The following is a 23,446-nucleotide window of genomic DNA, read 5'->3' on the forward strand; positions in this document are numbered from 1 at the left end:
TAGAGGGATTTTATTTTTTTACTCCAAATATAGAGTGAAAAAGTGAAATCCCTCTATTTTCTCTTCTGTAAAGTAAACTATTGGAGTAAAACTTATCATCTAATAGAGTTATTTTATTTTTGTGAGAATTATAGAAGAAAAAATATGTATGGGTCCGAGATGCCCTAACTATTTTCCCATTTCCCAATTATCACTTAGAAAAAAACCTCTGATGATTATTGATATTAATTGCTGTTTAGTATGGCAATTAACCATACTACCTTGAAAAGTTGAAACTGATACATAGTATACATTATAATTTTATACTACTGTTAGGTTGCTGTTTTTGATGATGTTGGCGCGCCGATTGCCTAAAGGTTAAATACTTGAAGTGCGTTAGTGTGCATGTTTTTTATTCAACAAGAAAAAGTGAAAGTTTGTGTAGCAAAATTACGGAAGCTAATTTAAAATTCATCGAAGTGCAGTATCGAAATTTAAAACTAAAAATTCATCTATTACTTCTAAAATTTTTAAACTAAGGAAGTATATGTATAATTTAACAGATGACCGTTAGCTCTAAGAGAATATTTATATATACTACAAGCAAACATAACCATAATTAAATTGTACGTGTTTCTGCATAAAATATTTTTAAAAGGCATAGTCAGATAAACGTAGCTACTACATAAACATAAGCTATACATTAATCATACTAATATGAACTTACATCCTTGATTCTCTACTCACTCGATATGAAGCTTTGACTTTTCTCACGTGAGGAACTAAAAGAAATGGAAAGCCTTCCTCTTTAATGTATTTTTTGACAATTTTCATGACACAAAACATTGACTGACCAAATAGGACTGTATCACTTTACGTACCGCTAATGCACGGCGCAATAGGTGGGCCGATGAATGCGGGCGATGTGGGTCCTCCATTTATTTATTTGTTTTAACTTTTTTTTTCTCTGTTTGAAACTCGATTTGATAAAAAAAAAAAAAAGCACCTTCTTCTATGTAAAGTGGGAGTGAGTCTCTGTCTATACTTGGAAGTGAAATATTTTGAATGTGGGTGTAAATAACTGGCGGCAATCGGTAGAAAGCTACTGAGAGATAGATATTCAAATGGAAAGGCAATTGGAATAACTCAACTGGCGGCAACTGCTTACAGGGCCGTGCCTGACTTTTTAAAGGTTAGAAGCAAGGAAAAAATTTTTGGCCCCAAAACTAGTATTATGGTGTTTGAACACATGACATTGACCAATGTATAAGCATGCTAAACCACTAAACTATCAAAGATTCTTGTCAAATTGGCCCCTAAATTGCTTATAAATATATTGGCTCCAAGCATATGCCTGACCAGCTTGTGGTCAAGCACGGCCCTGACTGCTTATCATGTATAAATTCAAACTTGTTGCAGTGGCTTATGCATGAAAATAGAAAAGAGGTTTATGACCAAAAAAGGTTAAGAAACAATGTGTTTACTGTTAAGCTTAGCAAAATATGCTCGTGATTGATGCTGCAACTTGTTTTTTAAGCATACCAAATCCTTTTTTTTTCTTGTCCCAATTCGTAATGAAAACCTCGCTTTTTGTATAACCAATAAATGAATAAAACTAACGTTTCCTTTTCAAAAAAAAAAAAAAAAACTAACATTCACTGTGTGATGTTTTTATAACCATGGATAAATGAATAAAACTAGCATCCATCGACCAAGGGAAGACTAAAAGAATTAACTCGATGGTAAGCATAACAAAATATTTCCATCAAGTTAATTCTTTTAGTCTTTGCATTATTCTTTTTGGTCAACTATAGTCTTGCATAACCAAGAGCTCTTGGCCTAGTGGTAATGGAACTCCAGCTGGAGTGCCCGTCCTGGGTTCGAGTCGCCTTAGCCACCTTCCCGCCTATAACCGTGCGTGTCCGGATGGAAGACCTCGTGGGGATTAGTCTAGGCTTACCGCCTAGGATCCCCCACGGATATCAAAAAAAAAAAAAAAAAAAAAAAAAAAAAAAACTAAAGTCTTGCATTTAGATTGATAAAAATGATAAACAGCTAAAGACTAAGAGCATCCGCATCAATGAACTCTCTCTTGGAGTTCATAAGAATTTTTTAATATTTTTTGATGGAACCATGAATAGTGATGAATTTCTATCGTTTGTGCATATGTATTAGTGAACCTGAAGAAGAGATTCATAGGAATAAAATAATAATTTTTTTTTTTGGTTTTTAGTTTTTAAAATATTTGAAAAGTTTTTATTCAATACATTAAGAATATTAATGAACATACAAAGATTATTCATCTACATTACCAAAAATTTTTCATACATTTTCAACTAAATCAGCTTTCAAAAGATGATGTTTCTCTGAATCTCGAACTTCATTGCGAACGCCTAACATATTACCGATATTAAAACTTGTTCTCCTTTTCACCTTGGAACTTTTGCTTGACTCTCCTGACTCGAACTCAGATGTATCAATTTGGGTATATCCGTCTCGTTCATTCTCTACTATCATATTGTGCAATATGACACAACTTCTCATAATCCTTCCTATCTTTTCCTTGTCCCATAGTAGAGCTGAGTTTTTAACTATTGCAAACCTTGATTGCAATACTCCAAAAGCCCGTTCGACATCTTTTCTGGTGGATTCTTGACGTTCGGCAAATAGCTCTGCTTTAGGACCTTGAGGGAGTGGGATGGATTGGATAAATGTTGACCAATTTGGATAAATTTCGTCAGTAAGGTAGTAGGCCATACGATAAGTGTGGTTGTTGACCTTGAACTTAACTTTTGGTGCTCGACCTTGTAAAATATCATCAAAAACTGGTGACCGATCAAGAACATTGATATCGTTGAGGGTACCTGGTAATCTGAAAAATGCGTACCTGATAATCCGAAAAATGCGTGCCATATCCAAAGAAGCCGAGACCTACTGACAACACGTCCACACGCACACATCCACCAACTGCAACCCGTGACCTGCAAACCTACAACCCAAAACATATTCAGCAAATATCAAATGCCATCAAGTTCATATCAACCATTAACCTACTAAAAAATTCATTAAAAAAATTCACAGATATCTAATGCAATTAACCCACTGACCAAATCAAAGCATTTCAGAAATGAGTTTATTTTTAAGAGACAATTCTTGTGGAGAAAGTGTATCTTCAGTTTTTGCTAGCAAACAGTCAAGGATTTTCTGTTTGGATATAGTATTTTTGGCAGCTAATATGCTCTCTACCTGATCAAAAGCTGCGTCATTCATGTTCTTCTTGCGTTTGGCTGCTTTGTTAGCCTTAACGCCAGGAGGCCTAACATCTTCCTCCGCAGGTACCTCCTCCGCCGGTTCCTTCCTTTTCTCCTTTGCACCATCTTTCGAGAATGGGTGTGATCTCCATTTTTGATCAAACCTAAGCTCCCTCCAACAATGTTCCAGACTGAACTTGACATGATAGTCATTAAAGAAGATGTCATGGGCAGCCTTCATGACATCATTCTCATTTTGGCCACTCGCTTGCTCCTTCAGAGCGGCTTCATGGCTTCCCACAAACTTGCAGACCTGCTCATTCATCATTCCCCACCTCTGCTTACATTGACTCCACTCCCTAGGAACGGAGCCAATGAGCAGAGGGCTAGCATTGACATACTCCTCTATGCGCCTCCAAAACGTACCTGCCTTCTGCTCGTTACTCACGATTGGATCCTTGCTGGTGTTCAACCAAGCACTGATCAAGACAACGTCTTCTTTGGTTGTCCACTTTCACTTTGACGCCGGTTTAGGAACCTCTGAACACCCTAAGTCTATTGTTTGACTGCTCTGAGAGGCTATTAGGTTAACCAACCCGGAAGAGTTAAAGTTAAAAGGATCCATTTTGATTTTCGATAAATGGGTTTAAACTTTGGTTTGTGTTTTCAGAAGTAGATTGCCTATGATTTTAAACTAGTTTTTGCTTTGAAAGGACAAAAAATTAAAGTGGGTCTAACTACCAAACATTGATTAAAGTTTTTTAGACTACAACTACTACACATAGAGTATTCAATAAACATCAAATCAGTTCTAATTCAACTCTACCTAGCAGCCGAATTGATTACGCAACCAGCCAAAACACAAGTACACGGGGTTGAAACTCAACCATTCATCAAGATTCATTTCAAATTCAACTCAACCTAGCACACATAGTTCAGTTCAAATTAAGCTTGAGTGTTACCTTTTGTTTTCAGTCGAAGCATAGCTTCTCCAAGTCCGCGACCTGCACAGAGAGGTTATAAACCTGCCCAGTGAGGTTATCAACCTCCCGATTGAGGGCTTTAACCTCTGCCTGGACATGGAAACAACAATCACAATGTGTTAGTCCGTTAATAAAAAAAGAAGGAAAATATTACAAATTTTAAACAAAAAAAATGGAAGTCACATTACCTCCAGCCTCTCAATCTGATTATTGACCTCCGGGATCCAGTTGATCACCAACTCAACCTCCTCCAGACGCTTAGTGAGACGTTCGATATGCTCCTGGACACCAATCACCCAAGGCTGACGGTAATGAAGCCCATCAGCCTTGTTAACAACAAAAACACATATGAGAATCTCGTTAGAAAAGAAAATTAAATGGAAATAATTTAATTGAGAAGAAGCGCTTACCTCGTACTTTTTGCAGGTGAAGAACCGCTTCCCAGGAAGAGTGTCGTAGTCGTCCTTCCCCCGAACCTCGTCAATGATTCTCCCACCACAGGGACACCTCGTCGAAATCCCGTATTCTAAATCTGCCATGTATCCTTGCATATTGATCAACTCATTCCGCCTCTTTGTCTCTTTTCTCTCTTCTGCGGGATCCATCTGTACCAGAAAAAACAAAGATTAGAACACAATAAACGGTAAAGCGAAACCAGAAACTCGATTTCGAACCCTAAGTAGAAACCCCCAAATGGATTTCAAATCCCCGATAAACGAACGCTAAATGGAACCCGCATGACGATTATTAACCCTAAATCGAAACCTCCATATCGATTTTGAACCCTACATCAAAACCCCCAAATCGATTTTCATTAACCGATAACGCTTTTGACCCCAAATAGATTCAATCAAACCGTCAAAGTAGTCGATACTGACCTGAGATCGTTTACGAGAGACTCCGACGTCGATTCGATCGAGAAAATCTCCGGATATCGCGTCGCACGAGAAATCGCTTTCCACAGAGAGAAACCCTAGCTTTCGAAAATAGATGAGAAAATGAATCCTCTCACGCGTAACCCTATTTTTCTCGCATTCGACGCGATAACGCGTGACCACTGCCTGTTCGACGCGTGGCTTGAATCCGTATCATACGGGCTCACTCCCAAGAGACGGATCACCGATTTAAACCCATTAAAACTTTTCTTTTTAATTTCCGGACCTATGAACCCCAGCCCATGAACTCCTTTTAATCCGCTGATGCGGATGCTCTAACGTCAGTTTCTTTGAACTAGATTTATCAATGCAGGTAAAATAAACAAGTGAAAAACGATAAGAGTCAAAAGACAAAAAAGTCTTTATGTCTTTTGCATTTGGTCAGAGAAACAAACACTAAAATGCATTTGTATAAATACAAAGACTCTCATCATAAGTATGAAACGCCTCGCACAAGTAAACTCGATATTTTAAAGCTGTGGAACTCTTTTTAGATCCAAGGAAAACAATCAGATAAAATATTTTGAGTATCAATATTATCGTAAGTGAAAAAATAGATTTTAATCTATTTAAAACATGACAAAACCGTTACAAACCTACCTCCACCTTACGTAGAAATAGCAATAGATTTTTTTTTTTCAAACTCTATTTTGACAAAAGAAATCAAAATAAAGAAAATAATATTTCTCAATGTCTCTCTAACTCTTAACTTTAGAGTTTCCTTCCCTCCATAAATACCGAACCTCACTCCTTCTTCCTCACCATCATCTCTCCAACTAACAAAACCTAACTCTTCTTCTTTAGCAAGAGCGCAAGCTCAAAAGCGCTATTGTTACTTTCTTCATCTTCTTCTTTACCTTCGTAGTAATTTAGAGCACTTCTTCTAACAACTTACACAAAATGGCTAAACTAGCAATTCTCTTTACAACATTTCTCCTTTTAAGCCTCGCCGACGCCAAGATCCCCGGCGTCTACTCTGGAGGCGCGTGGGAAACTGCACACGCCACTTTCTACGGTGGCAGCGACGCCTCCGGCACTATGGGTCAGTCCAAAAAAATAAACAGAACAAAAAAACAGAGTAAATGCACCATTTCATGTTTTTTAACAAAATAGTTTTTGTTTACAGGAGGAGCTTGTGGTTACGGGAACCTATACAGCCAAGGCTATGGAACTAACACGGCTGCTTTGAGCACGGCGCTGTTTAACAACGGTATGAGCTGCGGAGCCTGCTTTGAGCTAAAATGCGCCAATGACCCACAATGGTGCCACTCAGGTAGCCCATCGATCCTCATTACCGCAACCAACTTCTGCCCACCAAACTTTGCTCAGGCAAGCGATAACGGCGGATGGTGCAATCCTCCACGTGCCCACTTCGATCTTGCCATGCCTGTCTTCCTCAAGATTGCCCAATATCGCGCCGGCATTGTCCCCGTCTCATACCGCAGGTACAAAATCTTGCATTACACGTTTGGGACATTTGCAATATTAACAAGAACATAAAATGTTCAAAGGGAATTAGTTAGTAAGATGGTGGCGAGGTAGTGGTGCAAAGGATTGGTTCCATTGTGCCTCGGACAAACCACACTTAAAATGGATTTATTTTTAAATCAGAATATATAAAAACTGATTATTTAAAGGAACTGCGATTACCCAAAAAAAAAAAAAACTAGAAACTGATTTTTGTGTTATTTTATTACTAGTATGATATTTACAACAAAATGGTATGTTTATATATGAGAAAAGATGCAACTAATGGATTTAGTTTATTAGGTGTTCTCTAATGCACTAATCCATAAATTAAATTTTCTAAAATTTTGCTTGACATGTAAAATATGAGTGATTGGACGAGTGTTAAGCAAATGTTGGTCCTTGGATTTTGTAGGGTGCCTTGTAGAAAGAGAGGAGGGATAAGGTTCACAATAAACGGTCATCGTTACTTCAACTTGGTTTTGATCACTAACGTGGCGGGAGCAGGAGACATAGTGAGGACGAGCGTGAAAGGTTCACGGACTGGTTGGATGAGTTTGAGCAGAAACTGGGGTCAGAACTGGCAATCTAACGCTGTTTTGGTTGGTCAGTCACTTTCTTTCCGAGTCACAGGCAGTGACCGTAGAACCTCTACTTCATGGAACATTGTTCCTTCTAACTGGCAGTTTGGTCAAACATTTGTCGGGAAGAATTTCAGGGTCTAAAAGCGAGTTTCGAGACGGAAGAAAAACTCTCCGCTAATTTCGCTTTTTTTTTTTTGGGTTCAAAAGTTTATATATGGAAAGGAGAGAAAGGTATGGCGAAGAATAGTATCTTTGACTTTTGTGTGTGTTTCCTTTTTAGTTTTTTTATTTTATTTTGGGGTTTGGTGTTTTAGTTGTGAAGGGGGAGAGAGAGTGAGAAAGAGGAGTTGAAGTGGCTGTGAGAAAATTTTGTAACAGCCCGCAACTACTTCAAGTATTTTACAATGGTTGGGTTGTTGTAAGTTAGAACTTGTAACGTTTAATTTCATGTAATCTAAAATATGGTTGTGTTAGACTGTTAGTACTAATCTTCTGGTTTGTTTTTAACTAGCCAATTACAAAAGAGTTACTCTAGGAGTAAGTGTGAAGTTAATGCACGTTAGTGATAGATCCACGGGGATCCCACTCAGGATTTGGTAACGAGAAACAAGAATAATTCAATGGCTATAGGTGTAAATGCCTTTAATGAGTGGGAACTGTTTTTTGACCGATGAATTAAAAAAGTATTTCCCGACAGCATTTGATGCAAACGTAACACAAGTCTACACTTGCTATTCATTTTTCGGGACTTTTTCTTTTGGTGATATGAACGGAGCATGTCTTCTCCACTTAAAAATTTAGATAAAGTTAATTATTCACTTCCATTATACATATTTTAATTGTTTTGTATCACTCCATTGGCATTTATCATGAAAGTATTTGTGTAAACATTGTATTCTTCTATTCTACATGATATATAGCATTTACAATGACAATAGATGACGAAATTCGTGGCCATATATGTTTGAATCTCTACCATTTTTGCTATATGAGCTTTTGATTTTTTTTCTTGAAACATCACATGACCGTGGTCCATGGGTTTCAGGCTCCCTGGCCGTGGTAACTCGCTATAGATCCATTCCTTAAGATACTCAATAGCATATGTGAAATCTTTCATGTGCCATTGCAGAAGCTGTGGAACCACAATGTTCTTCTTGCTCGAAACACCCACAGAAGCTTCTAAATACTCAATTCTTGTAAATAAGAAGCCCATCACTGTAGAGAGTACTTTCAGGTGTTATATGATTTTTTCAGTTTGATTCTTCTTGACAAAACAGTGAACAATCACATTAACCATTACTGAAAATTCAACTGCGTCATAATGCTCTCTCTATTGTCTATATACAAAGAAGATAGCTTAATGGAAGATAGATACACAAAGCTACTAAGTCAAAATAAAAATGCATCATAAAGGAAGATGTATGATAATTCAGGTAAGCTTTTTGAAGTAAATTTTAATTTTTTTTAATGGATTTAATCTGTTAATACCGTTGATTGAATAACACTTCTTAAGTTTCCTCACTCGTCACCAGAGTATATACATCAGAGACATAAGCCTAATCTATAAAGCCAAGTCCTCACTTCTCTATCGTACTTTTTCAGTCCCATCATCCCCCAGTGCACTGACCAACCCAAAAGGCAAAGTTTCACTTGAACCAAATCTCCTCTTCAAAGCCATTCAATTGGCAAAACAGGAGATGTGTCCAATCCAGGACATCAACAAGAAACAGCTTCTTCTGCCTCTGGCTTAGACTCTTGACCATCCGTCTCAGCGAGTAAAGGGCTTTTCTGGAACTTATTCCTCAGCTGACCACAAGCAGCATTCGCTTCAAGCCCTCTTGTTTGCCTCACGCTTGCTGTTATCTTACGAGACTCCAATGCAGCCGCAAAGGCCAGGACCTGCACGATCCATTAACTAAAGAGATTAGAGACTTGCTGCAGCCAAAGTACAGACCAAACCAAAGACATAATGCTCAGGCCTAATTGTTATCAACATACCGCTTTCTTGTAAGGTCGCTTGTACTCTGATCCTTCAATAGGGTTGTAAGGTATCAAGTTTACGTGATACGTTTTGCCCCATTCACGTAGTAGCTCCGCGAGTTCTAAAGCGTTCTCAACTGAATCATTGACTCCAGCTGCATCATCATTTACCAGCTTGTGTTGAAAATTAAATGTTATAAACGAGGGAGAAAAAAAAATTAAAGTTAGCTTATATCTCAAGTCTCAACACACCTAGAAGAGCATATTCAAAGGAAACTCGTCTATTTGTTTCTTGAAAGTAATCACGACAATCACTCATAATTGCTTCCAGAGGATAAGCCTTGGCACTAGGTACAATTTTCTCCCGGAGACTCTGGTTTGGAGCATGTAAGCTTTGATTTGACAGAAGAAAAGCTCAGGAATGAGTAAATAATGATGTGGCAATCAAAGAGAGAAGATATATCAGGACATAAATAAAACGAGGAAGTGAAGAAGCAACCTGACAGCTAAGGTTGACTGAAGCTTATGAGAGGCAAGCTTCTTGATTGTGTTTGGAACACCAACTGTCGATATTGTAATCATTCGTTGCCCGATTTCAATGTCCTGAGTGTAAAGGAAAAGCATACCAAGAGACAAGAGTGACTGCTATATCTTACTATTGTACAACTCAATATCTCTACACAAGATATAAATGAGAAAATCAAGTGCACCTAGTTTACAACTTACAGTGTCATACTTATCCGTCAAATATGATTTTTTTTTTAAATGGTCTTGGATTGTGAATGAATTTACAGTGCATAGATACTTAGCAAGAACTTCATTCATTAGCAAGAAACATGTCGAAAGGGAAGATGGCAAATGTTACCTTGTTTAAACAACGATGAGCATCAAGCACTGACTTTAAGTTCAACATGGGCTCACCCATTCCCATGAAAACCACATTTGTCACTCTGTGCTTGAACACATCCTCTATAGCCAACACCTAGAACATTTAAAATCGCACTTGAAAACTCAAAGCCACGTTTAAATGGGGGATGAAACAACTAAATACACTGATACTCTTCTTCAAAGTATGCCTATGGTATTCTATTTAACCAAACTCCAATTCATAAATCTGTATAATGATTTCCTTTTCAATATAAGCTGCAGAAAACAAGAGGTGGTAATAGAAAAAAAAAAACCTGCTCAATGATCTCGTGTCTCTGAAGGTTTCTTGAAAACCCTCCTTTCCCAGTAGCACAAAACGAGCAACGCAGTGGACATCCAACCTAAATCAGAGAGCTTCAAGACATCAGTTTTTTAAAACTCAATCACGCAAAAACACAACAAGATAGTCAGATTCACCTGCGAAGAGACACATGCAGTGAGGCGCGTTATTCCCTTCTCTTCCTGGACCGGTATACCAACTGTTTCGATCAACAGGTTATCTTCAAGCTTCAACAGCAGCTATAAAGATAAAACAATGGACACCGTTTAAACATCTATCAAACAAGAACATTGTAAAGTTTAAGTTAGTTATATGTTGAAAGTACCTTAATGGTACCATCAGTGGCAGTAACAGTTTGGTAAATGGGAGATCTTCCCACCTTATACCCACTTTCCACAAGCTCTTTTCGAAACGTTTGCGGCACTATCAAAATTCAAAGATTGGTTAAAATCATCTTACACACATGTCTAAGTAAGTAAGAAACCCAAAATCATTTGCTTACAGTTGCTAAAGTCTTCAACTTGCTTAGCCTTCCTCTTATAGATAAGATGATGAAGCTGCTTCCCTCTGTATCCTTCCTGCAAAACAATTTCACCCTAAAGTCAGAACCTTTTTTTTTTTCCAAGTTCTTGTAATTTTGTAAAAAATTGGATCTTTTACTTGACCGAGTTTGATAGCGAGCTGTTGAAGCTCCGGCTCCGACATCCCGAGGAGGACCTGCGAGTCCACGTGCGGAGCACGCGCCGGTTTGGATGAGGCCGGTTTCAGAGATGGCACGGCGGTTGAGATTGCGGCGGCGGTCGTGGAGAGGGAGTAGCGGCGCACGACCATACGGGAGATGGGAACAGTGAAGACGAGGTTGTGAAGCATAGCAATGGTATTGGTTGTTGTCGTCATCATAGCTTTGAGGATCAGACAGAAGACACAAAGAGTAAACGTAAACCCTTTCTTCTGCGGCTAAAACCTCTCTTGCGACAAGAAGTGAAGCTTGTTTTGGTCTCTAAGCGGATAAGCCGAAAAGACGGCACGCAGTTCGAATGAAGGAGAAAGAGCCGACACGCGTTGTTCAATTTGAATGTTGATTTCTCTCGATGCTTTGACTAAACAGTGGAATTAACCAATCCAAAACCGAATAAAAGTGATTAAAACTCATCAAACCGATAAATTACATATAGTATGATTTTTTTTTCTTCGTATATACTCTTTCCGCTTAATATTAAGTGTTATTTTAATTTTTTAAATTTGTTTCATTATAAGTGACGTTTTACATGTTTAAAACAAATATTAAATATTTTTCGAGTTTTTACGTTTACTTTTAATTCATTAATTAATAAATATATATATATATATATATTAAATAGGGATAAAACAAAATTTTAAATCATTTTCTTAATATTTGTGGAAAAACTATAAACCACACTTATAATGATGAAACTAAGGGAGTATAACATGTTATAGATTTTTATAGATTTAAATTGTGGTTTATGGACATTACAAGACAATTTGTTGCAGTGCATCATCACTGATTAACTTATAGTATTCTTACTTGTATCGTTTTAAAAGTTTCGATTCAATACTGGAGATAACGGAAAATCTGTATACATCAAATGTATTGAAGAACAAAAAAAGTACGAGACAACAGTGGTTATAACACAAGAAGAAAAATAACCTCATTCGTATATACTTACTTCATTAGATACCACAACAGACGAGGAAGCGTAAAAGGCTAAACACATGTTCTCTGCGGTTGGGTAAAGTGACTTCTCCATTATTAGTCTTGACCTGTACGGTTTGTCCATAACCGTACTCTATCTTACACAATAAAGTTGGGTTGAGTCTCTCCTCCTGCGTCCACGTCATCACTTATCTATGGGCGTTTTTGGACACGTGACAGCTAAAAAATTTAAACTATCGATGTCTTTGTAAATTTATCATGGGCTTAACATATATTTTGCTGTTTAGATTGAAGTTTCGTTTGAGTTTTTATACATCATTTTGTCAAGCCCATTGAAACTTAGGGGTTTCTCGCCTTCGACGACCTTCGTAGCTGACGGTCAATTTTTCCAGAAAACTAATCAACAATGAACTCACTGTAACGTCTCAACCTCCTAATCTGTTCAGCGATTTCTTCTTTAACCTCTGGCTTTCATCGTCTTCTCATCTACATTTTCTCTGTCAAGCTTTACGAATCCCCCATTCGAAACGGCTTCTCGGTTATTTAACACCATTATGTCCTTCAATCATGGATCTCAACTAAGTATTCATTAATTAGTCTCACAGAACTCCTGAATCTCATAGCTATTTACCATCTCCGCCTTTGTGCGTCTTGTCGTCTCGCAGTGTTCAATTATACCTAAGAAAGTAAGAATCTGCAAGGAAGTTACAATCATGGCAAATCCTCAACTGCTTCTTTCTGAGTTGAAGACAATTATGATGAGACGATGTTACTCGCCAACACAAACACCTACTTTCCAGGTCAGTTTATAAACTTTTCCTCCATTTTGTATGAATTTTATGCATAGGTTTGACGATGAGAACGTTTTATTTATCCACAGTTTCACTCCATATTGGTTAGATTAAATTCATTGGTTTGACGATGGAATGATTTACTTATTCACGGTTTCATATTAGATATTGTGTGTGAAGTCATGGGGTTCAAAACCACCTATAATAGTGAACTCCAGAGTATTCAGAGTTTTGTGGTTAACATTTAGTTACCACAGTATGTCAAAGCCTCACTGCTCGGAAATTTTGGTTAGATGCAGTGATTTATATGGTTGTTTTATCAATTTTGAAATAACAAACCTGTACCAATCTTCAGGGGCCGACTATTTGTTTAAGTGTGTTCGATGGGATGGCCACTCTCCTTTATGAGAAATTGGTGGCCTCATGTGTTGAGCCTAAGGTGTTTGGAGGTACTAGGATTTCTGGCCAACTTAATCATGTTAATCATCAACCTCATGACGTGGCTCCTAAAGTTTTTACTTTTAATTTCATGGCAGGTAGTCTCATCCTAAACGCACCCATTTCCACTACGACAAAGAAAGTGTGATGGCCAAAATCATTATGAAGAGTAAGATTAAATCCCTCTATTTGTTCTGATAACTAAATTCATGTTTTCCTATTCACTTTCTTAAACTTTGGATTCAACAAAAAATTTCCCCATGATGTCGCTACTTCCTCTGGTTCAATACGAAGGTGTACATAAAGTTGAGACCGTCACTGTTGCTGAGCTTAACGCTTATGTCCTTAACTCTGACCCACAGGCCACATGTGCTATTTTAACAGTCTTCGTCTTTTGTTGATTCTTGTCTGTAAACTAAAATGCTCTCTAATCTATTTGACCACAATATGTGGAGTTCCTCTGTGCCGGTGAAGTTGATAGTATTGATATCACTAATGAGTGGTGTTACACCTCCTGCTTAAAATTCTATAGAAAGCTTCAGAGCGGATTATAATACTCACATATGCAGCTTGCTATAATGACAACGATGTTGGTGTTCTCAGGTGATCATGCATAGACTGGCGCTATTTGGGTCTCTTAGAAGTACACATCTTAGTTGCGTTTGTAAAGTAACAACCACTGAACGATTTGGACGTTGTGATTTCTGCAGGTTTCATGTTCACTTCTCTGTGTTAGATGGGTCAGAATATGCTGGGTTCGTAGCATTTGATGGTGATATGACCAGACTCACAAATGCAGAGCTTCAGAGGTTGCCTAACTTATGGTAACAAATACATTTATTTACTTAAATTCATGGTTAACATTTGCTTGATATTTATTTCCGTAACTATTTTGTCTTCAATGTATTTCATTGCAAAGAATACATAAAAGTGAAAAAATAGTTATTCTATTAATTCAAGTTTTTTCATTTTTATGACTTTTTCCAAGTTTTTTAATCTTAACTCTGATTTTTCTGCGCAAGTTCATGTTTGTAGAATAACCAAACCTACATTTTTGTACAGGACCCAGGTGTGGATGACCCAGATTAGAGACCCCTGCCACAGCGCTTAAAGAATTTAGTTGGCAGCACCTTCACCGGTCGAAGCTTTCTCCATTCAACTTCTTTTCAAAGCATCAGCCCTTCACATATCAAGGATCTTCGACAGCAACCAACGTCCTCCACTCCCAAACTTTGCTGGAAACGTAATTTTAATCAGTTGGTAAACATGTTTACAAGTTATTGTTCTAAGGTCTTCAGCCTTTTATATTGTCTAGGACTTAAGTCTTTTACTTGTCTTTGTGCAGAGAGGTGCCAATAACCTTGGCGATGATATGCGAGGAGCTGGAGCAGTTAAAGCTCAGCCCTCCAGTAATGTTACTAACATTGTCCCTCTAAACCACACTGGTATGGTTGCTTGTAGCGTTACAGAGGAAGCTACAGGGGCGAGTAGTTGCAGCGTTGTAGAACCTGTTTCGGGTGGAGTCACAGCTGACGGTGCACAAATTCCAGAGGATGTTGACGTCGTAAAAAACCATGCAATGGTTAGCTTCCCAGCTTTGGGAATGTCCAAGCTCAATGCCCGAAACTGATTTTCCTTTTTTTAATCTTCTTAGCTTAAATAAATTGTCTACAAACTCCCTTCTATGATTTATTTCGGTCTTCTTTTTGTTGCTTTCTATTTTCTTGGCTAAGTCATCCAGAAACCTTTTGGTCGCAAACTTATTTTATAAAACCCATTTATAAAAGCTTATCGTATATTAGTTTTTTTTTGTCACAAAAATTTCATTAATAATAAAAAGAGAGAATGAACCCAAAACAATGCCCAAACTCAGGAGTCCATTACACAGAAGAGAAAATATGAAAATTTGTTTTAAACTTTTACTTAGCTGAGAAACTTGATATCAAGTCTTACAAAAACGATTCGGAACAACGCAGTATATTACTACGAAAACAAAACCTCTGATTCCATGATGATCAAGCAATAACAATGACTAACGTCTAAACCTTAATCGTTTTATATACATTCAAACAGTCACACAATGCATTTGGTAAGGAATTATAGATAAGTACGATGGTTATTACAGTTAAATACATTAGATCCGCTTAGCAGGTGCTTGCTCCTTAACGGATCCCCTAGAAGAACGTTTGTTTGATCAACATATTGGATGAGTTCCCAGTTATGGACTGATCATGGTTGAGTTGATTGGAAATTGGACTCACTCTGGTTCCTCCTCCCTTTGATCTCACCAGTTATTGGATAAGTTCCCTTAGATAAAAAGATAACAATTTTTTATTCAGCTTCTGCGTATGTTTTGGATGAACATATTCGTTGATCGTCTTCTAAGGCAAATAAAGTTGAGCCACTACAGAGACACTTACACTAAATGAATTAGGCACACCCAACAGTCTTGAAACGACTAAGATAATTATTGTTTAAACTTAGGCAGGAAACTTATTCATTAACGAATTTCTAATGCAATTGCCAAAAATAAAAACGTTAATATTTTCCAAATACCAAAAATATATATTAAATTAAATTTGTGTCATTTAAATAATAGATAATTATTTTAGATGTTCAATATCATAGTGTATTTTGGATAAATATTATGAATTGAAATCATGTTTGAACTGTTTGGTATAAGTTCATTTTGGGATTTTGAATATTTCGAATTCTATCAGATATCTATTTAGGTTTGAGTTCGGTTTGGATAAAACACATAATCCGAAATATCATAAAAGAATATCTATTTGGTATTTATGTCGGGTTCAGAATAGTTCAGATTCATTTTTATTGGATCAGATTCGGTTTATTTGTCTAGATCTACATTTTTCATTTTCGAACATCAACTTTACTTTATGTTTAAAGTTCAACTATATTAACTTTATTACAACTATCAACTATTTATTCTATTTTTATTGAGTCGATCAGTGAAAACCACTTATGATATTCTTCTTTGATCTAACCAACTTCAAAACAAAGTTGTATACTACGATCGCTAACAACTATCAAATGGATCAGAAACTTATCATTCTCTTTCAACATATTTACATCTTCATATATTTTAAAATATTTTATTTACTGAAACCATAAAATTAATTTAAAATTTATTAAAAACAAAACATACGAAACCGCCGGAATACCAGTAGTATGTTATAAAGGATTTTCGCAGTAACAAGCACCCACCAGAAAAAAATTCCCATTGCCGTTGACCAGTTTCCCAAGTCTCAAAAAGGCTTAGGTGATGTGCCTGCTAAAAAGGTTTGGGTGTGGACCGTTTCTCTGGTAACTTAGCTCCGGTTTTAAAACCTTGCGTCTTGTTAACCGGATCGGTCTGAGTTGGTTTTCCCAAGTTATCCTGAAGTTGCTGCAAGGCACGGACCACTTGGTCCATGGTCGGGCGAGCCTTGGGTTCCAACGAGAGACACTGAACCGCAATGCTGGCCAATCTCACCGCCTCTTCGGGTAGGTACTGTGTCTCTAGCCGAGCGTCCACGATTTGGAGAACCTTGCGTTTGCTTGCGAAGTGCGGTCGAGCCCATTCCACAAGGCTTTCTTCGTTAGCCGGCCTGTTATCGTCCAACGCTTGTTTACCCGTCAAAATCTCTAAAAGCACAACTCCAAAACTGTACACATCGCTTCTTGCATTTAAATGACCTGAAAACAAGAATTCAAACTCTTATAAAACTTTAAATCATATTTTATATCAGGAAGATTTGTAAAAATATTTTACCAGATGACATATACTCAGGAGCAGCGTAGCCATATGTACCCATAATCCTTGTACTAACATAGCTTAGATCACCAGTTGGACCGTCCCTAGCTAGTCCAAAGTCAGAGAGTTTCCCATTATAGTCCTGTTAATTGGATACAAAAGTCATCGTAAAATGTAACTCAAACAAAAGTGAGTCCATCAAATTATTTGACTGCGGTTTCTTGTGTTACCGCGTCAAGCAAAATGTTGGAGGCTTTAATGTCTCGGTATATGACTTTGACAGGGTCACTATGAAGAAAGGCTATCCCCTTTGCTGCATCAAGGGCAACCTTGATCCGTAGAAACCATGGGAGCGGTTTAAAATATGTACTTCCTGCTTCAAAACCACTTCCATCAGAACAAAAACGCATAACAAGAAAACGAGCTATGTAATGTTTCATCGATCAAAAATGGGACTCACTTCTGAATAGATGATTCTCAAGGCTGCCTTTTGGCATAAACTCGTATACCAAAAGATGGTGTTCATCCTCTAAGCAGTAACCAACAAGTTTGACTAGATTCGGGTGACTCAATCGTCCCAAATAATTAATCTCTGTCTGCATCAGAACATAACTCAGCAACATCAGACACAACCACACACACACGGACATAACTCAAGTTTTGAGGAAGTGAACACAGTACCAGCCATTCACGGTGACCTTGAAGACCTTCTCGGTTAAGCTTTTTAACAGCGATGACTAAACCGGTTCCGGGTTTAGTCGGAGTGAGATTGGTTTCATCCAACCACCCTTTAAAAACACAACCGAACCCACCTTCTCCGATCACACTGTCCGGTCTGAAATTTCTAGTTGCAAGTTTGAGCTCGTTGAAGGTGAAGTTCTTGACCGGCGTTGACTCAAGTATCTCCCCTTCCGTCTTCTGAGCCGCAGCCACCGTCGACTTCCCGCTCGACATGCTTAAGCCGTACAGAACGCTGCTCTTACCTGCACGGAAACAAACACACGTGTTAACCAGTCTTAGAAACCCTGTAGAAACAGAGATGTAAAGAAGAGATGGTACCATCGTTGAAAGGGTTTTCGGCCTTGACTCGAGAACTGAAGCAAGAACCCATCAGACTCCAGAACAGAACAGAACAGAACAGGGTCTCGTTCTTCTCCCAGTTTTGAGATTCTTGATCGTTCTTCTTTAGCTTTCTTGAACAGGTTTTTGTAAGCAGGAGATAACGAGGAATTATAGAAACTTTTCGATCCACGAGGAAGAGAGAAAGAGATGTGAACAGAGATCGGAGAAGGTGAAGAATTGAGAGAAAAAAGGTTGGTGTTAATGAGAAGCACGGGGGATGAATAGAAGAGAAGAAGAATAGTCGCGTTTTGTCTTTGTTCTACGTGTGTGTGTGAAAGAAAGTCAAACAAGTGGACACGATAAAGTCTAGTTTGGCCCAAAAGGTTTTTAAAAAGTCGTTGGATTCTATTTTGACTGAAATGATATTTATTTTAGAAAGTACCATCTCCAATGTAAAATTTTTAACTTTTTATTCAAAATAATAATTATATATTGGATTTGGGTTTACTTTCAACCGTACTCCATTTTTGAGTAAAAATAGAGTAATAAATAAAAAATAAAAAAATTATTTTATTTATGGAATAAATTTATGTTTACTATATTATGAAATAAAAAATAGAATAGAATAAAAATATTTCTTATTTCAAATTCAATTTTAAAGTAAATCATGGAGTGGAATTAGAAATGTTGATATGAAATTTGATTTCTTATTTTTATTTCTAGGAAATTGCGAAGGGAATTATCCGTCGTATTACTGGGTTTGGGTGATGTTTTGGTTTAGTTTACCGTCACTGTCTCAAAGATTACCATTACCATTTTGGTTTAGTGTGAAGACAAACAAACAGAGAAACAGTAAGACCTTTTATTCGCTGCCGTAATAAAAATTTCATCTGGTATCGTAGTGTGTCATCAGACTCACCACTGTCATGCCTGACGTAAACATTTTTTTTTATAATTAACGTAAACATATTATACGTAATTAACAACTAAAACTATTTGGTTTTTTTTTACAATGATTATTTTTTAATCTCATATGCTTCATCATTGTGCAATTAATAATAGAGCCTTAAATTTATTCGACGACTGATTATCGTTTCTTTGAAACTTGTAATTGATCAAGAGTTTTGTTTATGATGTAGTTTGTGTCGTAGGGTCAGATGCTTGATAAATTTAAATTTTGTCATCTTTTTTTTTTTTTGGTTTTGAAATTTTTTTTTGTCATCTCCCACCTCAAATATCCAATTTCTAATTTGCAAGCCGAACCATTAGTTATTTTTTTTTAATGATTTAATTCGTTTTCACCATTTGATTATCTTCAATTGATGTTTTGAGAACAATGTTAGTAACTTTGTTTTCATATTTTGTAACTATGTACCATGAATTTTCACATTAACTAGAATAGATTTGCTTTCTCAAAAAAGAAAACTAGAATAGATTTGTATTGAGTGTTAAAAAATCGAGATGTCATGTACGGGAAACATTTTGTTTATTATCGATCGTACGGAAGTAATGAAAGTCGTTGTTCTAGATGCAAGAAGTTTTACATACTACAAAGTAATTGACCCAAGCTTTCAAATTTCTTCATTCTCTTTCTCTCTCTACATATACATATACAAAAGAAAGTATTAAAAAGTCATAATCACGCATCCATTAAAATGAATATAAGGTTTGACTTGGGAGCTAGGTTGGTGATTATGCGTCGCGTATTGTTTTGGACGTCGTTGTCTGTTTGGTGGTTACTTGAAGACTTTTTTAAGCAAGACTATTTCCTCTAAATATTTCTCGACATGTTTGGTGGTTACTTAAAGACTTTTTTAAGCAAGACTATTTCCTCTAAATATTTCTCGACACGGGTTGGACACTCTTTACGTACGGACGTTCTCTTTTGACTTACCGTGTCTTGTCTTCCACACAATAATAGCTCACGAGAACTTCTTTTTCCCTAAAAGTTACCATCTGCTGGGAATATATAATACTAGGGGTATTCCGGCGCTGGATCGGACACTGGTTTCTCTTATGTATTTCATAGTTTCTTACTCTTGGTGAGTGAATTTGAGAATTTTTTTACTTATGGGTTAGATGCAGTTTTTTGGTTTACGTATGTATTACCGTTTTTTTTATTTGTTTAATTTAAGAGTCAGTGGAGGAGTAATATATTTTTTTAACTTTAAGAAAAAAATAAAGTAATAATATTTTTTATTCATGATAGAAAAAATGTAAAATCCAGTTTGTATTTACAAAGCAAAGGAAACAATGACATATTTTATTTTGATGAACCAACAAATTACTTTCCAAAACACGAAGGAAAAAACAATGGCAGCATATGAACCATAGCTTACACTTTTCGCTGGTACTGAAGGTCAAGTTTACGCTCCACTTCTTTTCTAGTTTCTTTATACTTTTCAACCCGGGCTACTGCAGAGCGAAAGGTTTCAATCTCTTGCAACATTTCCGTTTCAGCAACTGATACTTGACTCTTAATATCTTCATGTTACCAGTCGATCCAAATTATCATTCAGTTACTATATACCAATTGAAAGAAAAAAAAAGCGAGAGTTGGTGGCAAATCACCTCAAGTATAGCTCATCACAAGCAAAATGTTTCCCTTTCGTACAGATTTGGCTATGATCTTTTTCTTCTTCTTCTTCTTCTTCTTCATCACTCTCTTCATCTACATCACTTTCCATCTCATCTTCTGATACACGCATTACAAAACCTCCACCTCTCCTTCCCATCCTTTTTAAACACGCCAATGTAAAAAACATGAGAAGCTGTTCTCTACTTTCTAAATATTAAGCTAAACAAACCCTAAACCGATGCACAACTCAGTAAAGAGCTAAAACACTGAATCAAAAGACAGAGAGAGAGAGAGAGAGAGAGAGATATACCGTAAGGTTGTCTGAGTCAAAGGCTGAGAAAACTTTGAAAATACATTGAGCTTCTTCTCAACAGACTCGATTTCAGAGAGTAAGCTATCAAAGTTCCAGTTAGGCTCAGGGTCAATGCTAATCCCATCGACCCTTCTCGGACAAGGAGGTTCCAAAACAATCCCCCTGCAAACACAAAAAGAAGCCAACTTTGAACAAATCTTGGCTCCCTCCGGCACCCATCGAGCTTGCTATGGAAAGCAAGAGCCAAAGAGTCAAACAGACTAACACAGACTGTTGTATCCCTGCACACAATCGATTTTACAAAGTCATATGGTGTAATGTTATTGGAAAAAAAGTATAACAAAAATGGATATTAGAGGGTTACTATGAGACAATGGATCTTACGTTTTCATCGTTACAGAGTTCGGAATCGACGCTTTCAGATGGTGAATCACATCGTCGCGGCCGCATGTGAAAAGAGGAAGACCACGACCAAACCTAATTTCTAAATCCGATTGGGTCTCTAAACGGGCTAAATTACGGGCCTTACATATTCATTTAAATAAAAGCCCAACTCTCAAACAATCGTTTATACGTAACAGCCAAGGAGAAAAGAAGAGAGAACATAGTCTACTTTATTGTATAATACTCTCTTTGTTTCATATTAGTCGTCGTCATAGAGTAGACATTTTTTTTTTATTTTAAGCGTCGTTTTGTATTTTCAATGTAAAATTTATTAATAATATTATCCAGATTATTTTTCTATTGGTTGAAATATTGTTAGTCGTATAGATAACGATGTTTTTATTTTGGAAATATGCAAAATTAATTTTTTTCTTAATTTGTGTGAATAATCATAAAACGACAATTAAAATGAAACAGACGGAGTATTTGAGAAAATATTTTTTTTTTTTATTTCTCTTACATGAGTATAATATTTATATATTTGTGCTATCGTATGAGGTTAGAAAATTAAATGTGTATTAACTACTCTATTAATTTAGAGTCTTACTTTAATCTACTTAAAAAGCTATCATTTAATTTTGGACTTATTCACATCTCATTAGAAGTAAATATCATATATGTTTCATATTAATAAGTGTCATTTTAACATTTTTTTCTTGTTACAAAAAAATACTCACTCTAATCCGAAATATAAGACGTTTAGAAGAATTTCTATTTCCAATATATAAGATGTTCTCATTTTTCTAGGTAATTTTAAGTTTATAAAAAACTGTGTAAAACTGTGTAGCCAATCAAATTTAATAGTTTTATTTTGTAATTGGTTGCGTAGTTTTTAGTTTATAATTTCAATGATACTTTTTAGATAAAAAGTAAATTTCTTAATAAGTGTGTACTACCTAAAACATCTTATATTTAGGAACGGACGGAGTATCATTTTAGAATTCCAGTACAACTTTCGGCTTAAATTAATTACAAATGCATTGATTTTATAAATAATTTCATTTATCTGAAATATTATTGGCTGAATATATGTAATCAATGAGAATTTAAATGCATTTTAATCATATTCTTAATCTATGTGAAAAATATCAAAATGACATTTTTTTATGAAACATATGGAGTATAATCTAATTTATTAAATTATTATAGTCATATTTAGACTTAATCTCCCAGATACATAGATGTTTAATTTTTGGATTACATAACTTTATTTATGAATTAATTATATTTTGTTATATCTATTAAATTTAATTAGACAAACATCACGGTGCTTCCCTTTCTCTTATACTACGAAACATAATTCATTTACAAGTGATCTTTGATGCACAAAGTAAATGTAAATCTCTGATCAACATAAAAAATACATATCCCACTATTGTATACATTTTGGTATTAAAAATGTAATTCTATATTGTAGTAATTTTATAGTATAGTTTATATATATACTTGATCATTAATAATCTGATGTGCTTTCATAAAATAATATCTATAAATAAATTGATAATTTGACAATTTTTATATTTTATTATATAAAATATTCAAAATTAATAAATTAACCAATTTTCAAATTTTGGATTTTCTATATCAAAACAAATCAATTGTTAACTGAATCATGTATATATAATCTAATATAAAAGCATATACTCTAAATTTGATTTAATAAAAACTAAAAGAATATATTTTTATATTCAATCTAATAGAAACTAAAAAATCTATAAAGCATAAACTAACCAATTTTCAAAATTTAGATTTAATATATATATTCTATTTAAATTGAATTACTATTTTATTTACTGTTGACAAGTCATAGTAGGACCATTTACTTAATTACATAATAGGACATATTTAGTTATTTATACTAATCAATCAAATATATAAAATTTCTAAAATCTTAATAATCAATAAATATACTAATAATCAATCAATTTTCCTCTAAATTTGTATGTTTATAAAACAAATCTGTTGAGACAAAATCTAATAAAATTCTACTAAACTTTTTAAATTA

The 23,446-nt window shown here is 35.8% G+C and overlaps 4 protein-coding genes across 4 annotated transcripts; 1 reads left to right on the forward strand and 3 right to left on the reverse strand.

The window, feature by feature from the left end:
• Positions 1–2,301: 2,301 nt before the first annotated feature.
• Positions 2,302–3,855, reverse strand: LOC111205584 (glutathione S-transferase T2-like). Its single transcript, XM_048755399.1, has 5 exons — positions 3,749–3,855; positions 3,226–3,691; positions 2,867–2,968; positions 2,582–2,663; positions 2,302–2,486 (listed from the first exon to the last, which is right to left on the reverse strand). The coding sequence occupies exons 1-5, from the start codon at positions 3,853–3,855 to the stop codon at positions 2,302–2,304; spliced, it is 942 nt and encodes a 313-aa protein (XP_048611356.1).
• A 2,027-nt stretch (positions 3,856–5,882) lies between these two features.
• Positions 5,883–7,672, forward strand: LOC106396968 (expansin-A4). Its single transcript, XM_013837482.3, has 3 exons — positions 5,883–6,190; positions 6,275–6,593; positions 7,031–7,672. The coding sequence occupies exons 1-3, from the start codon at positions 6,049–6,051 to the stop codon at positions 7,338–7,340; spliced, it is 771 nt and encodes a 256-aa protein (XP_013692936.1). The 5' UTR covers positions 5,883–6,048; the 3' UTR covers positions 7,341–7,672.
• Positions 7,673–8,638: 966 nt separating this feature from the next.
• On the reverse strand, positions 8,639–11,365 carry LOC106396811 (probable dual-specificity RNA methyltransferase RlmN). Its single transcript, XM_013837305.3, has 10 exons — positions 11,047–11,365; positions 10,889–10,964; positions 10,712–10,809; positions 10,524–10,625; positions 10,361–10,447; positions 10,045–10,161; positions 9,679–9,782; positions 9,432–9,571; positions 9,198–9,334; positions 8,639–9,098 (listed from the first exon to the last, which is right to left on the reverse strand). Exons 1-10 carry the CDS (start codon positions 11,284–11,286, stop codon positions 8,916–8,918), a joined length of 1,284 nt encoding a protein of 427 aa, XP_013692759.2. The 5' UTR covers positions 11,287–11,365; the 3' UTR covers positions 8,639–8,915.
• Positions 11,366–16,342: 4,977 nt separating this feature from the next.
• LOC106390394 (serine/threonine-protein kinase BIK1) lies at positions 16,343–18,402 on the reverse strand. Its single transcript, XM_013830849.3, has 6 exons — positions 18,104–18,402; positions 17,726–18,027; positions 17,505–17,640; positions 17,275–17,417; positions 17,063–17,186; positions 16,343–16,986 (listed from the first exon to the last, which is right to left on the reverse strand). Exons 1-6 carry the CDS (start codon positions 18,153–18,155, stop codon positions 16,583–16,585), a joined length of 1,161 nt encoding a protein of 386 aa, XP_013686303.2. The 5' UTR covers positions 18,156–18,402; the 3' UTR covers positions 16,343–16,582.
• Between the last annotated feature and the right edge of the window lie 5,044 nt (positions 18,403–23,446).

This window comes from Brassica napus, chromosome C4, assembly GCF_020379485.1.
Source record: "Brassica napus cultivar Da-Ae chromosome C4, Da-Ae, whole genome shotgun sequence".
Lineage (NCBI taxonomy): Eukaryota > Viridiplantae > Streptophyta > Magnoliopsida > Brassicales > Brassicaceae > Brassica > Brassica napus.

Bases quoted from the DNA above. Each gene is read 5' to 3' on its own strand.
- LOC111205584 (XM_048755399.1), bottom strand. From the start codon at position 3,855: ATGGATCCTTTTAACTTTAACTCTTCCGGGTTGGTTAACCTAATAGCC. The intron at 2,969-3,225 runs GTAGAGAGCATA...TTTGGGTTGTAG, and splicing joins ATGACGCAGCTTTTGATCAG to GTTTGCAGGTCACGGGTTGC. The intron at 2,487-2,581 runs GTTTGCAATAGT...ATATGATAGTAG, and splicing joins TTTGGAGTATTGCAATCAAG to AGAATGAACGAGACGGATAT.
- LOC106396968 (XM_013837482.3), top strand. From the start codon at position 6,049: ATGGCTAAACTAGCAATTCTCTTTACAACATTTCTCCTTTTAAGCCTC. The intron at 6,191-6,274 runs GTCAGTCCAAAA...TTTTGTTTACAG, and splicing joins CGACGCCTCCGGCACTATGG to GAGGAGCTTGTGGTTACGGG. The intron at 6,594-7,030 runs GTACAAAATCTT...TGGATTTTGTAG, and splicing joins GTCCCCGTCTCATACCGCAG to GGTGCCTTGTAGAAAGAGAG.
- LOC106396811 (XM_013837305.3), bottom strand. From the start codon at position 11,286: ATGATGACGACAACAACCAATACCATTGCTATGCTTCACAACCTCGTC. The intron at 10,965-11,046 runs GTAAAAGATCCA...ATTGTTTTGCAG, and splicing joins TCGCTATCAAACTCGGTCAA to GAAGGATACAGAGGGAAGCA. The intron at 9,783-10,044 runs GTAACATTTGCC...CTTTACACTCAG, and splicing joins CTCATCGTTGTTTAAACAAG to GACATTGAAATCGGGCAACG.
- LOC106390394 (XM_013830849.3), bottom strand. From the start codon at position 18,155: ATGGGTTCTTGCTTCAGTTCTCGAGTCAAGGCCGAAAACCCTTTCAAC. The intron at 18,028-18,103 runs GTACCATCTCTT...GTTTCCGTGCAG, and splicing joins CGAAAACCCTTTCAACGATG to GTAAGAGCAGCGTTCTGTAC. The intron at 16,987-17,062 runs GTAAAATATTTT...TCTTGTTTTCAG, and splicing joins TCCTGAGTATATGTCATCTG to GTCATTTAAATGCAAGAAGC.